This window comes from Myotis yumanensis, unplaced genomic scaffold (genome assembly GCF_028538775.1).
Source record: "Myotis yumanensis isolate MYYU_CA2020_CCGP unplaced genomic scaffold, mMyoYum1.0.hap1 SCAF_2, whole genome shotgun sequence".
In the NCBI taxonomy this organism is placed as follows: domain Eukaryota; kingdom Metazoa; phylum Chordata; class Mammalia; order Chiroptera; family Vespertilionidae; genus Myotis; species Myotis yumanensis.
In genome coordinates, this window is record NW_027223753.1 from 69,818,773 (window position 1) to 69,834,298 (window position 15,526).

Genomic DNA, 15,526 nt, shown 5'->3' on the forward strand with positions numbered 1-15,526 from the left:
TTCAAGAAATCTGGCTATGAAATAAAGACAGAATCATAGATGCACAAAGATTCATTATCTCACTTAATCCTCCAAATTACTATTATCTTTATTTTACAAATGAGGAAACTGAAGCTTGGAGAGATCAAGTCACTTGAAAAGTTTACAAAATGAACCCAATTTTCTTATCTCTTCTAGATAATCCCTAAAAGTCTTTCTACCTCCAAGAAAAAAAAATTAAAAAATATACCTCTCTTTCTGTTCCATAGTCATAATAAATTTAGCATTTTTCACAAGAACAGAAGCAGCCTGTTGCACACCTTTCCTTGTTGCACAAAACTAAAAATGAATGAATAATTTTTGTATTAATCATATTAAAAGCTGAGCATTACACTAAAAAAATAAGCAATCAACAATCCATACCACAAGTGTAGGTTTCTGATCAGAGTACTCTTGTATAACACTGGCAATTTTGTAGTTGAGGGTTAAATCAAACTTAAATTCAGTTTGGTTACTACAACAGGGAAATCCAAGGACCACTTTCTGAAGTTTCACTGGTCTATGTCTCTCATCCATTTTCAGACATTTAGCAGGTCTTTCACCATTTGAAAGCCATTCTGCAATCTTTAAATAATAGAAATATACACATTAAGAGTTTTTCTAATGAAGTTTTATGGCTAAATATAACCCAATTTATAGACTACTTTAAAGTCAAAGTATAAAAATATTTAATCAAATAGTTTTTTCAATATTATATATTTCATTGACACTATCCTATTAATATACTGGTAAATATGATCCATAGTATTTCAAGATTATATCTACTTTCACCATGATAAACTTCCAATTAATTATTATTTTATTTTACTTTCCTTCTTATGAGTCTAAAGTAAAATTAAATTGATTTTAGAAGAGAAATTGAATTTCTTACTATCATTGTAATTTCTTTGCTATTTTTTCAGAACTATGTCTAGATACAGCTGACACTTTGGTGTTGTCCTAAGTACTAGTTAAAGAATAGCAAAGTAATGGTTGGCTTAGATTGGTAAGGGTTAACAAGTTCCAAACAAAGAACAAATAAATACTTGAGAGATGGCAAGACCAAAAGCATGTCAGACTAAATGCTAGAGTCACTAGCTGGAACTGTGGTGAGCAATGATGAAGCAATCTTATCTTCATATAGCCTGCTTAGCAATCAGACTTTATGCCCTGTATGAACCTGACCATTGTTTTGACTAAAAGACAGATTAATGAGTTTCTAGTTGCATAGGAAGGAATTATTAAAATATTTTCAAGGCTATCGTGGTTAGGGATGAGATCACACAAGAACTTACAGTCTGAAAGCAGCAAAAGGCCAATTTTGAAGACCGTAATTTAGGGGAAAACTGAGAAAGAGGACTTGTAGAAGAGACAAGGAAATAGCTTTCACAGTAGTGATTATCACAACAGGAAAGAGTTTAAAGAATCAACAGGATAGCCCAGCCGGCATGGCTCAGTGGTTGAGCGTCGAGTTATGAACCAGGAAGTCACGGTTTGATTCCTGATCAGAGCATATGTCCAGGTTGTGGGCTCAATCCCCAGTGTGGGGTATGCAGGAGGCAGCTGATCAATAATTCTCTCATCATTGATGTTTCTTTCTCTCCCTCTCCCTTCCTCTCTGAAATAAATAAAAAATATATTTTTAAAAAAGAATCACATGATATTGGGAGCATTTATGATCTTACTCCCTGCCATGTATCATCAGTTTGTCTCAAAGTAACTTGTAAAAACTTTCTTTAAAAATTACAGGATTTTTGCCCTAACCGGTTTGGCTCAGTGGATAGAGCATCGGCCTGCGGACTCAAGGGTCCCAGGTTCGATTCCGGTCAAGGGCATGTACCTTGGTCGTGGGCACATACCCAGTAGGGAGTGTGCAGGAGGCAGCTGATCGATGTTTCTCTCTCATCAATGTTTCTAACTCTTTATCCCTCTCCCTTCCTCTCTGTAAAAAATCAATAAAATATATTTTTTTAAAAATTACAGGATTTTGATATTTAATAATAACTTACAAATTAAGAAGGAAAATTTAGTATCCCACTGTGAAAAAAAAGGTAAAGGATATAATCTAGCAAATTGCAAAAAAAGAACTTAAAGTAGTTGAGAATATATTAAAAATATTTACTAAAGTAGAAATCAAAATTTTCAATAAAGTACCATTTTAAATAAGAAATTTGACAACTGAAGAGAAACCAAGATGGCGGCATAGGTAAACACGGGAGTTTGCTGCCTCCAACAACCACTTCAAAAATACAACTAAAAGACGAAACGGACATCATCCAGAACCACAGGAAAGCTGGCTGAGTGGATGTTCTACAACTAGGAGGGAAGAGAAAAGCATACCGAGGCTCAGAGGAGGCGCAGTGCTGAAGTAAAATACTAAGGTTCGGAGTGCATGTGGAGCGGGCTGGAGGCTGAGGGCGCGGTTGTTTTCAATCGGGAGGGAGTCTCAGGCTCTGAGCTACAGTTCCGGGCGAGTCTCTAAGGACCCAGACTCATACGGGAGAAGCGGGACTGTCTGGCATCGCTCAGAACCCTAGGGCAGCTTTCTCTCCGTGGGGCTTGCAGCGACTACTGGGACACTGAGAAGCAGAGCCTCTGAGGGCAAGACTGAGAGCAGCCATAATTGCTAACCCCGCCCTGTTGATCCCGTGGGACCCGCCCCGCCCAAGCCCTGCAGGGAGGCTTTTGCTGGATAGCCTCAGGCAAAGGCTAGATTAGCACCTCCCTAGAGATCCAGGAGCCAGGAAGCCCAGAGGTCAGAGTGGGACCATCCAGCTTTAACACTACGGTGTCCGGTGAATTTCCCGCCAAAATATAAGATGGCGCGGGCAATTATTTAGGTTTCCCGCGCAAAATCAGAGTTAGTTTAAAATGCCTATATCTTTTGAAGTATGGGTTCGATTGAAATGAAATTTTCGGTTTCTTGTGTAAAAAATGAAAATTTATTCAATCACAGACATTTTTTTATCTATTCAGTACATAAATAATTCGATATATATAAACTAAATACGAAAAACCCAAAAAATACTTATTACCTAAAAATATACACATATTTTTAAAGTTTAAAATAAAATTTTCATAATAAATCAAAACAAATAGAAATTAATAGTTTTTTAGCGTATGATATTTTTCAAAACACGCCCCTTTATGTAGAGGTATATTGCAAAATTTGCACATGTAGCGTGTCTCACTGCGCAATTTATGAACGGAACATACGCGACACCTTCTCAAAATGTTTTTCTTTTTTCCACTTCCGACAATTGCCTGTAACGTATGCTTTCTCATGTCCATCGATAGCCTGCATGGTGGATCAGATGTAGGTGGTTTAGCCCGCATTCCAGAAGTAGACGGTACTGGTTGAAGGTCTGGAACAATGTCCATGTCCTCTGGAATATCATCCGTCAACCAGTGGATAGCTGTTTGTTTCAAAAACATTTTAAAACCCATTTTTCTTTGCCTCACTGATTTGTAAACTGCATAAGAATTAAATAATGCGCAATTTATCATATACATTGCCAACCTTTTTGTCCATTTGACCGTCCTCCGCAATATCGAATAATATGAAAGGTATTGGTCGGCCCGGTCAACACCTTTCATATGTTTATTGTAGTCAATGAGTGCATTCGGTTTGACAATTTTCTTTTTTGATGTTCTGTCAATATTCTGACTTTCTTCCATCTCCGCAGAATGAATCGAAGAAATCAGGTATACAGGCTTTTTTGACTGCCACACTTGTAACAATATATCATTTTTCCTTATAAATTTTGTTTCACCTTTTTTCAAAGAAATTGTTTGAAAATCTTTAGGTATACCTCGATTTTTCCGGATTGTTCCACATATTCTGAATTTGTTTTTCATAAGTGCTTCACAATTTGCGACGCTATTATAATAATTGTCCATATATATATGGTACCACGAATCAGTGTATGGAGACACTACTGTTTGTATCGTTTCCAATAATCGCTTTCCTTCGCCGCAATAAATTTCCATGTTACAGATATATCCTGTATCACTTTCGCACAACAAACGAACCAATATTCCATATTTAACGATCTTGCCAGCATTATATACCCTAAAGAATAATCTTCCCCTCCAAGGTACGATCCCTTCATCTAGTGATAATTGCTGATGAGGTTTGTAAATATTTATAAATTTAGGCACAAAATAATCTAGTACTGGTCTCACTTTGCAAAGTCTATCTGATTCATTTACGATATCCGCATTATTATTGAAGTGCCAAGCTTTCCATATCTGTCGGAACCTGTTTCTCGTCATCGTTTTACCAAAATATGGCGTCTCCGTCCATGGCTTCGTGGTCCAATAGTCATCTCTTCTATCTTTGCGCACCTGTCCCATGAGAACAATTAACCCTAAAAACTTCTTCATCTCTTGAGGGGTTATATCTTTCCACTTTAGGCTTTTTTTTGAAAGTTTGAAATTATTCCTATTTTGATTATAATACCTGTTTGACTCCTCTACAAGAAATTCAAAAAAATCATCTCCATAAATAATTTCACGGCATCTTCTATATTATTTATAACAGCATCTGTGTTTAATCCTTGATGCCCTAAAAAATCTTCTAAGACCGGTGGATTATCAACATGAGACCATTCTTCTCTCCCGCCTTCTATATCTGACTCTGAGTCAGAGCTGGAGCTCGAAATTCTTCGTCGCCTCAATGTCCTGGGACGCACCATTACTTCATCATCACTAGAATCTTCATCACTTGTACTCGCATTTTCAAGATCGCTATCACAAGAATAATTGGACAACTTGTCTGCACAAAACTCATCATCACTATAGTCTGAATGCTGCGACATTCTAGGTTAAAGCAAATAAAAATAATACTAACTGAAAATAGCGGTACTCCGATAGATATCTGATATAAAAAAATAATTATTATGCGAACACTTTGCGGAACGATTTTATTTTATTTGGTTAAAAAATTCTATATGAATGTCTTTATCACAATATATTTAAATATTTAAACACGTAATAATATTCACAAAACTCAAAACTAAAGACGTCCGGACACAAGAAGTATTTCTCAATAACTATTCTCTTTGCATGGTGAGATATCCAGGGATATCGGTTATAAAATGAGAAAACAATACATTGGTACCCTAACGGTATTGTACTCGACCAGCGCCATAAAGTGTTCTCTACTTACAAGGGATTTTTATGATACCTATTACCCCAATGGGTATGAAACGGTTCGCATACGCAGGTAGGTATCTTTGTGAACGGCAAACAAACAAATATTTGGTAATACGCAGTTACAATCGGCCCGAGTTTACACGTTTCCCGCACTCCACCGCAAATCTATGAACCGAGTTAAGACGGCTCCCGCGGAGTACGCGCAATTCACGCGAGCCGACTTAACTCGTTTCCCGCAATCCAAGTGTTAAGCTCCGTGGAACCATAAAAGACACACTCAGGAGGCAGACTCAGTGAGCACCAAAGCCCCATCGAAGCAAGTCTAGCCCCAGAGGGGTGTCTCCAGCACAGAAGTTCTCCCACCGCAGACATAGCTGATTCTCACAGCCAATTGACCTGGAGGTCAATTCCTCACAGTGATAACTACAACAATCAAGGCTTAACCACAACAAGACTGTGCACAAAGCCCACAAGGGGGTGCACCAAGAGTGTCTACCTTAGGTAATTGGGACACTTAGCACAGAAAGGCCCTCTATCGACACAGCGAAGCATAAAAAAATGCCGAGACAAAGAAACAGGACACAAAGGACAGAATTGGAGGAAAGCAAACTGTTGGATATAGAGTTCAAAACCACACTTTTAAGGTCTTTAAAGAACTGTTTAGAAGCCCTCGAAAAGACTGGTAAGACCGCCGATAAACGTAGTGAGATCCTCAAGAAATCTAATGAGACCCTCGATGTTGTGATAAAGGACCAACTAGAAATTAAGCATACACTGACTGAAATAAAGAATATTATACAGACTCCCAACAGCAGACCAGAGGGTCGCAAGGATCAAGTCAAAGATTTGAAATATGAAGAAGCAAAAAACACCCAACCGGAAAAGCAAAATGAAAAAAGAATCCGAAAATATGAAGATAGTGTAAGGAGCCTCTGGGACAGCTTCAAGCGTACCAACATCCGAATCATAGGGGTGCCAGAAGATGAGAGAGAGCAAGATATTGAAAACCTATTTGAAGAAATAATGACAGAAAACTTCCCCTACCTGGTGAAAGGAATAGACTTCCAAGTCCAGGAAGCGCAGAGAACCCCAAACAAAAGGAATCCAAAGAGGACCACACCAAGACACATCATCATTAAAATGCCAAGAGCAAAAGACAAAGAGAGAATCCTAAAAGCAGCAAGAGAAAGAAAATCAGTTACCTACAAGGGAGTACCCATACGACTGTCAGCTGATTTCTCAACAGAAACTTTGCAGGCCAGAAGGGAATGGCAAGAAATATTCAAAGTGATGAATACCAAGAACCTACAACCAAGACTACTTTATCCAGCAAAGCTATCATTCAGAAGTGAAGGCCAGATAAAGAGCTTCACAGATAAGAAAAAGCTAAAGGAGTTCATCACCACCAAACCAGTATTATATGAAATGCTGAAAGGTATCCTGTAAGAAGAGGAAGAAGAAGAAAAAGGTAAAGATACGAATTATGAACAAGAAATACACATCTATCAACAAGTGAATCTAAAAATCAAGTGAATAAATAATCTGATGAACTGGTGATTGTAATAGAATCAGGGACATAGAAAGGGAATGGACTGACTATTCTTGGGGGGGGGGGGGGAGAAAGGGGTGTGGGGGTGAGTGAAGAGATTAGACAACAATCGTGCACCTATGGATGAGGACAGTGGGTGGGGAGTGAGGGCAGAGGGTGGGGTTGGAACTGGGTGGAGGGGAGTTATGGTGGGAAAAAAGAGTAACTAATGTAATAATCTGAACAATAAAGATGTAATTAAAAAAAAAAAAGAAATTTGACAACTATTCAAAAGTAATAATAATTTCATTATTATACTGTCCAGTGTTAGAATACAGAGAAATGGCTGAAGGTAGAAGTGTAAATGAGTATAACATTTATTGAAAGCACTGTGTCCTTACAGTTTTATATACCCTTGGACTTAGTTATTTTACTTATGATGTTTTTAAAGATACATTAATTTCAGCACTTTTTATGATAGCAAAACGTGAAAACAATCTTCCAACATTAAAACATTAGATAAATTATAATAAAACTGCAAAAATTGTATTAAAGAAAACTAATGACATGGAAATATTTGTATGTGACATGTAAATCAAAAAGCATATGTATATTATGATTCCATCTATACATCTGGAAAGACAAACACTGGATTTTTGTTGTTTATATATACTTTATAATTTTCTCTATATGAACAGCGTATTTTATTCACGTTCTCTTGAATATGAACAAAATAAGCTGTCATTTTAAGAACAAAAATGATTAATTGTGTCAAGTTAAAGCTAAAATTTTACATTGGATTAGGCACTGTAACAGCTATTTGTGGAAACAATTTCTAAGAAGTAGCAAGAGGAAAAAGTCACATTATAGTGAGCTAAAAAGTAAACAGGAGTGAGAAAGCAGTGAGACTGTACCATTTTTCATGTTTGCAAAAAAATCAAGAAAAAATAGGCCACATATACATTATAGAAAGTATAAAATGCATATAATTATTTATTTTCATGTCTGTATACCCCAGTAACCATAAGATTATCCTCAAGGACAGGGTCTATATGTTTTCACTTTTGCATCTATCATTAGTGCTTATCTTACCACAATGCTAGGCACAGAATTGGGGGAGGTGGATGGTAATCATCTAACCCAGTGGTCGGCAAACTGCGGCTCTTTGGCCCCTTGAGCGTGGCTCTTCCACAAAATACCAACTTCTGCGCATGGGCCACAAAGTTTCAATTGCACTGTACGTTCGCGCCCGCACGTGGTATTTTGTGGAAGAGCCATACTCAAGGGGCCAAAGAGCCGCATGTGGCTCACGAGTCGCAGTTTGCTGACCACTGATCTAACCAATTATTTTTATTCCCCACCATACTTTGTTATAAAACTGGATTCAACTGGTTACAACAACCATATTATTAGCCAAGCTATTACATGTTTTTGAAACTCATAAAACTAAGACTTTTAGATACTAGTAAACAACAGACTTGTACCAAAAATGTTGTATTAAAAAGAATCATCCAAATTTTATGGCCTTAATACTGCCTTCCCTATGAAACCTAATCATTACTTTCTACAACATACTTTCCTATTTAATTGGTTAGGTGCTTAACAAACAAAAAAACCCTCACTTTTTTCTAAGATTAAAATGTTTAATATTTCACTAGTTATGAAAAATATTATAAACTAAAATTCTAACTCACATCCTCAGCATTTGGAATTGTTGCAGACACAGCTACAAATCTCATTGGAATAATAGTGCTGGTATTTTCTAAAGTATGAGATAAAGACTGCACAGTTTTCATTCTGCTGACTACAACTTCAAGAGTTGGCCCACGAATTTCATCTTTTACAACATGTACCTAAGAAAGAAATCAAGGAAAAAATCATTAGCAACAAAAATAGAAATCTAATCAATTAAAATGTGAAAGAATATTAACACTCTTCTTTAAGAAAATAAGCATTTTCCAATTGAAGGCATAAAACAAACATATAGTTTGGTTGAAATATCTTGCTTCTATCTATTTATTCTAGTCATCTTTTTATGTTTATCTCTGAAAATGAATAATGTGTTCACTACCTCATCAATGAGAAACAGTCGAACCAGTTGAACCAAAGAGTTGTCTCTCCATTTTCTAGTCATGCTATCCCATTTCTCCTAGAGAAAAGATGCAAGTGGTTTAATGCAAGGAATTATAATGAATGTTATTAAGATATATCAATAAAATTTTTAAACTGACATGTGACAAATAATTGGCAATGTTTTAGTTAACATCTTATAAATATCCTGAAAAATATTTTTAAAATTTGTAAGGATTTTGACAGTTATACAAGTATTTAATAAATGGACCCCATTTATTTTTAAGTTTAACCAAAAATACTCAAAATTATAGTCTAATTACTCTTTTAAGCTCTAGCAAGATCCTCCCTCTGCATCACATAATACTTGAATAGAAGAATATAAGCAATAAGTATGTTTACAAATTATCTACAATAACAAATTGCCTATTCATATCTTTTGTCTATTTTTCCTATTTGGTTGGTTGTCTTCTGCTTATTAATTTGTAAATATCCCTTATATACCCAGAATACTATTATCTTTTGTTTGTTTGTTCTTATAATGCAAATATATTTGTCCTTCTACTTTGTATTTTTCTTTTAACGTTTTTCTTGATGAAGAGAAATAGATATTTTCTAATAAACCAAGGAAATAATAAAGTATAAATAACACCTACTGGAGTTGTCATAATAATATGGGCATGCTGAATCTCAAATAGGTCATCCATTAGTGTATCACCAGTGAGTTCTTTACAATTCAATCCTATTGGTCCAAACTTTTCTTTCCAGTCATCAAAACGCTGACTACACAGTGCTTTTATTGGTGCCACTATAACAATATAAGGTATTTATTTTGAATGTCATTAAAATTTTCACAAAAAATGTTGGTTAATAAATTTATGATAAAAATAACATATCTAGGCACTATCTAATACATATAAATTAAAAGTTAACAATAGAAGCATATCATTTAGAGTTATAAACGTAATCACCAAACGAAACTGAAAATAGAAAAAGTGGTGACTGCTTAAGAAATTGTAACTAAGAGTAAAGAGAGGTAGGACAAGAGATTATTGTTTTTCATTATAAATCCCTTTTGTAATAATTGATTTTTTTATCCATGTGCATAAATTACTTTGATGAAAAATTTACAATATATATATATACTTAAGAAAGAAGAGTTCATGTAGAAGTTTCTAGAATTACAAAATGTTTAATTTTATTTCTTCATCTTGCCTGTCTTTTTAAAAATAAACATGTAGCCTGGCTGCAGTGGCTTAGTGGTTGAGCGTCATCGACCCATGAACCAGGAGGTCACACTTCGATTCTTGGTCTGGGCACATGCCGGGGTTGCAGGCTAGATCCTTAGTAGGGGGTGCACAAGAGGCAGCCGATCAATGATTCTCTCTCATCATTGATGTTTCTATCTCTCTCTCCCTCTCTCTTCCCCTTTGAAATAAAAGATATATAAATATTTAAAAAATAAACGTGTAAGGCCAAATTCTCAATTCAAATGTTACTTTTTATGTATAACTGAGAAAATGTATTTTGGATTTAATGTAACAGATGACAGAAAATGTGGTATGTTTTTATGAAAAAGTATGGAAAACCAAATACTAAGGCCTATGGGTTGAATCTGAATTTATTTCTTACTTTATCCTCACTGGTTTTTCATTATTACAATTATTACTCTTAAAATTATAAATACTTACTGTAAACAATTTTAATGTTTGACCATGGCAATGGTACTTCCATTAACAATCTTGTTATTGCAAGTTCAAACACTACAGTTTTCCCAGAACCAGTTGGAGCACAAATCACAAAATTCCTATCTGTGTAAAGAAGCTAAAATATAAAATTTGATCAATCATGGGATATATAGAATCTTTCACTCCCATTCTCAATCTATTAGAAACTATGCCATAGGAAGACTCTAAGGAATAATAATAGCTCAAATATTTTCATCTTTAAATTTATTAAAATTGTTACCACCCTCATAAAATAACTATTAAAAATTTACCATTTTGTTTTATTTGTCAAAGCAATAGGCCAGACCTAGAAGAAAATAATTTCTTTAGCTTCCAGAGAAAGTTTCATAAATCTAATAAATACAAACCAACCCTCCTATAAAAATCACATGCATTCATTTAACAAACATTTTTTGAGCTCCTTTAATGTCACTGAATGTAGCACTGGAGTCATAAAGATGAATGTGATCTAGTCCCTGCCCTTAGAGGGCAAATAATCTAGTAAGAACAAGCAGATAAGTAAATAATTATAATAAAATACTTACATCATCAAAGGCTTTGGACTGTATATAGTTGAAGTATGGGAATTCTTTGAAAATACTTCTAAATTTTGCCGCTTAGAATAACATTAAGGAAATATTTGGGAGTTTTAAAAATTGGTTACTTTTCATTTAAAAATTAAGTTGAGTTAATATTGACTGACAATATTTAATGATGAGCCATTAATACTTGCTATTTTGACATCATAAGAAAGGAATTAACATATATAGAGGAAGGGACCAAGATGGCAACAAAGTATGCTCCTGAATTTCCCCCTCCCACAGATTCACCAAATACACACCTATAAGCAATAAGTATGATTGCACCTACACACAGAACATTTCCCTCTGAGAGAGATCCTGAAACTTCAAGTTGAGTGATTCCTATACATTGGACAAATGAGAAAACATGAATTGAAATAGAAAGGAAAGGCTGAGACAACTCTCACCACAAATCCTACCCCTAGCACAGCACCATACAAGTGGGAAAGAACCCCCAACTCCCACCTTTTCCCTGAAGAGCAAGGGGTTTAAAACATACATCTAGTGATCAATTTTTAAGATTCCCACCTGAAGGACAGGCCCTGAAACACCCATCGCTGTCAGCCAATAGAGCCTGCATTCACCAGTTCCACAGGACCATAGCAAATAAGTACTTTTTAAATGGGCACAGGAACACTGTCCCCTCCCCCACACACTCAAACACACACAGGTACACATCCAAGCTCAATACAGAAGGGACAAGCTCATCTTCAGTTTCTCCCTGGAAGGAATATAACTGCATACTTTCTCAGCTGCTGCCTGAGGTTCTAGCGTCTAATCATAACACAAATACATTGTTATTTAAGCAATTATGTTTTTATGAAGACATACAAAAACTGCTGGATTGTGATGTGTTCCTGTTAAAAGTTAAATAAGAGCATATTACTTCTCTGCTCAAATTCCCCCTTCTTTCAAACTGTATGGCTACAAAGCCCTACATAATCTTGCCTCCTCACCTCCACTTTTGTGTTTCTGACCTCCTGTCCTACTTGACTAATCTCCTCTACGTATATTGAATTCTTTTCTGGTCTTCAAAAACATTAGCCAGACTATTGTCCAGACTGTTCTTTCTTTCAAATTTCCTTGGCTCTTTCACTTCCTTCTATTGCTTACATCTCACCTTCTCAGAAAGACCTACCCTAATTACTATATCTATCCTCTATAATAAAAGCCTAATATGCTAAGTGTCCAGTTGACCGGTCTGCAGTTCAACCAATCAAAGTGTAATATGCTAATGATATGCTAAGACCTCTCAACTACTTGCTATGATGTGCACTGACCATCAGAGGGCAGACAGTTGACCGGTCGACCAGTTGCTATGACGTGCACTGACCCCCAGGGAGCAGATGCTCTGACTGATAGGTTAGTTTGCTGCTGGGGTCCAGCTGATCAGGACTGAGCGAGACAGGCGGACACACTCTAGAGCCCTCCCATGGCCCCTTCCCGGCTGGCTAACCTCCTGCATCCCTCCCTGGCCCTGATCGTGCACCAGTGGGGTCCCTCGGCCTGGTCTGTGCCCTCTCGCAATCCGAGACCCCTCTGGGGATGTCAGAGAGCTAGTTTTGGCCCAACAGTAGAATGGCCAGTCACTATGACATGCACTGACCACCAGGGGGCAGATGCTCAATGCAGGAGCTGCCCCCTGCTAGTCAGTGCACTCCCACAGGGGGAACACTGCTCAGCCAGAAGCCGGGTTCACAGCTGGTGAGCGGGAGCCTCTCCAACCTCCATAGCAGCGCTAAGGATGTCTGACTGATGGCTTAGGCCTGCTCTCCCAGAGGGGAGAGGACCTAAGCCGTCAGTCAGACATCCCCCGAGGGCTCCCAGACTTCGAGAGAGCACAGGCCAGACTGAGGGACCACCTCCCCCCAAGTGTATGAATTTTGTGCACTGGGCTTCTAGTTTAAATAATATAAATCCATACATGAGATCACTTATTTGTTCTTATATCTCTTATACTTTTATACCTTTTGAACTAAAAGATCTAATAAGCCCAGGAATAAAAAATGCAAAGAAGAAAAGTTTAAAAGTGAAAATTTTTCATAAGCATAAAAATAAAAAAATGTTCCAAAAATAATTGATATTTACCTATCTTAGAAAATAAAATGTGTATAAATGAACAGATAAAAAATTTAATTTTGTTATTCTAGTAGATGCTATCATTTACTTATCTAAATACATAAAATTTCCTTTGATTCATGTTACTTAAATCAATTATTTTTATATAATATCATTTACATATATTGTTTTGTTACAGCATAAAGGCAATAATTTTTAAATGATATCATATTCTTTACATTCATGTCTTCATTCCTTCAATGAACTTATCATATTCAGAACTAATTAGATTTATGCTAAGTTCTTCAGATTCCCTCCTGGGCCCTTATCGTGCACCGGTGCGGTCCCTCGGCCTGGTCTGCACCCTCTCACAATCCGGGACCCCTCGGGGAATGTCGGAGAGATGGTTTTGACCTGATCCCACAAGGGGAGCACCGCTCAGCCAGAAGTCGGGCTCATGGCTGGTGAGTGCAGCGGTGGTGGCAGGAGTCTCTCCTGCCTCCGCAGCAGTGCTAAGGATGTCTGACTGCTGGCCATCAGTTGGACATCCCCCTAGGGCTCCCAGACTGCGAGAGGGTGCAGGCCTGGCTGAGGGACCCCCCTGAGTGCATGAATTTCATGCACTGGGCCCCTAGTCTATATATATATATATATATAAAAGCCTAAGTGATGGTCGACTGGTCGACTGCTCAACTGGTCGACCAGTAGCTATGACACACATTGACCACCAGGGGGAAGATGCTCAATGCAGGAGCTGCCCCCTGGTGGTCAGTGCGCTCCCACAGTGGGAGCGCCGCTCAGCTGACCAACGGCACCAGACACCAGGCTCATGGCTGGCAAGTGCAGCTGTGGCAGTATGAGCCTCTCCCTCGGACACTCCCCCTGCGGGACCCTCCCCCATCCAGACTGGGACCAGGATGGGGACTGGCATTGGGACTGACTGGGCACGAGTCTGCAGCTGCTTCTTGGTCATGGGTGTGCTGGTATCACCCTAGGACGGGCACATGAAGACCGCAGCAGAGTGGCAGAGAGCCTACCAAGCAGTGGCAGAGGCTGGAGCAGGGAGGCTGGGATGAGCGGGAGTGGCGCACCTGGCCCAGGCTGGGGCTCCTCCCTGGCCACCTGCCACTTTGGGTACTACTACATCCCTTGGGGGATGTATGACTGCCAGTTTCAACCAATCCCCACAGGCCAGGCTGAGGGACTCCACTGGTGCACGAATCTGTGCACTGGGCTTCTAGTATAATTATAATCCTGAATCCCTGATCCCCACATTCCCAAGTTAATCATCTTTACTCTGCTCCACTTTTTCCTTTCTCCCTATTACTCATCACCTTCTAAAATACTATATGACTTATTTATACACTTACAATTGTTCAAATCTATCCTCTCTCCAAAGAAAGTTAAGTCCTTAAGGACAATGATTCATTGTCTGTTTTCTTAACTGACATATCCCAAATACCTGAACAGTGCCTGGCACATACTAAGCAGCCAATTAATATCGATTTGCATTTATTAGGTCAAGCAAATAATTTACAAATTTTCATTTTACTTTCAGTTTTGCAGAGTGTCAGAATATTTGTGCCAAAACAAAATGTAATTTTGAATTTGTTAATCCATCAGCTTTTGAAGGAATCTCATTTTTCCTCAAAAGATGTCTCTTCTTATAAAATATTTATTTGTAACAAGCCCACATGTGGGCCATCATGCTGGTTTTTCTCTCATTAGGTAGTTCCACGTTCACAAAAATGAATCTCTAATTCCAAGTAGATATAGAATCAGTTTTCTATTCATGGGAAAACTCAGCTACTAACATTGTTTATCATCATTATCAACACTTGGTATCAAATTTTTCCTTTCATTCAACAAACTCTCAGCAGTGTCACTGCCATTATATGTTATTACATGTAGGAAAATGTCTGCAGAACTGAAAATGACAAGATTACTGTGGCAACAACAATCTGACCAAACTTCTATTGTTCTGAGGATTCAAATACAGTAAAATATTGGAAAAGAAGCAGAACATAAGTTGTATTCCCAAACTCTAAAATTATCATCAATAGTATTCAGTATTCAACTTTATTTTTTAAAGTATGTTTTTGTTATTGATTTCAGAGAGAAGGGAGAGCTAGAGATAGAAACATTAATGATGAGAAAGAATCATCAATTGGCTGCCTCCTGCATGCCCTCTCCCCTCTCCCCAACTGGGGATTGACCCTACAACCTGGGCGTGTGCCCTGACTGGGAATTGAACTGTGACCTCCTGGTTCATGGGTCCACACTCAACCATTGAGCCACACCAGCTGGATTCAACTGTAATTTAAATACTATAGACTGGTGCGCCTATAGTATTTGGTCAATGCGTGTCATAGCGACTGGTCAAGCGG

At 37.7% G+C, this 15,526-nt stretch overlaps 1 protein-coding gene across 1 annotated transcript in view; it reads right to left on the reverse strand.

Annotated features, from left to right (window-relative positions):
- Positions 1 to 15,526, reverse strand: part of HFM1 (helicase for meiosis 1) — a 96,740-nt gene that overhangs the window by 65,153 nt on the left and 16,061 nt on the right. The window contains exons 6-12 of the mRNA XM_070403411.1: positions 11,046 to 11,116; positions 10,465 to 10,597; positions 9,430 to 9,581; positions 8,775 to 8,852; positions 8,398 to 8,556; positions 403 to 603; positions 230 to 318 (exon numbers count right to left, since the gene is read on the reverse strand). Coding sequence (XP_070259512.1) covers positions 230 to 318; positions 403 to 603; positions 8,398 to 8,556; positions 8,775 to 8,852; positions 9,430 to 9,581; positions 10,465 to 10,597; positions 11,046 to 11,116 — 883 coding nt within the window. The remainder of the gene's footprint in view (positions 1 to 229; positions 319 to 402; positions 604 to 8,397; positions 8,557 to 8,774; positions 8,853 to 9,429; positions 9,582 to 10,464; positions 10,598 to 11,045; positions 11,117 to 15,526) is intronic.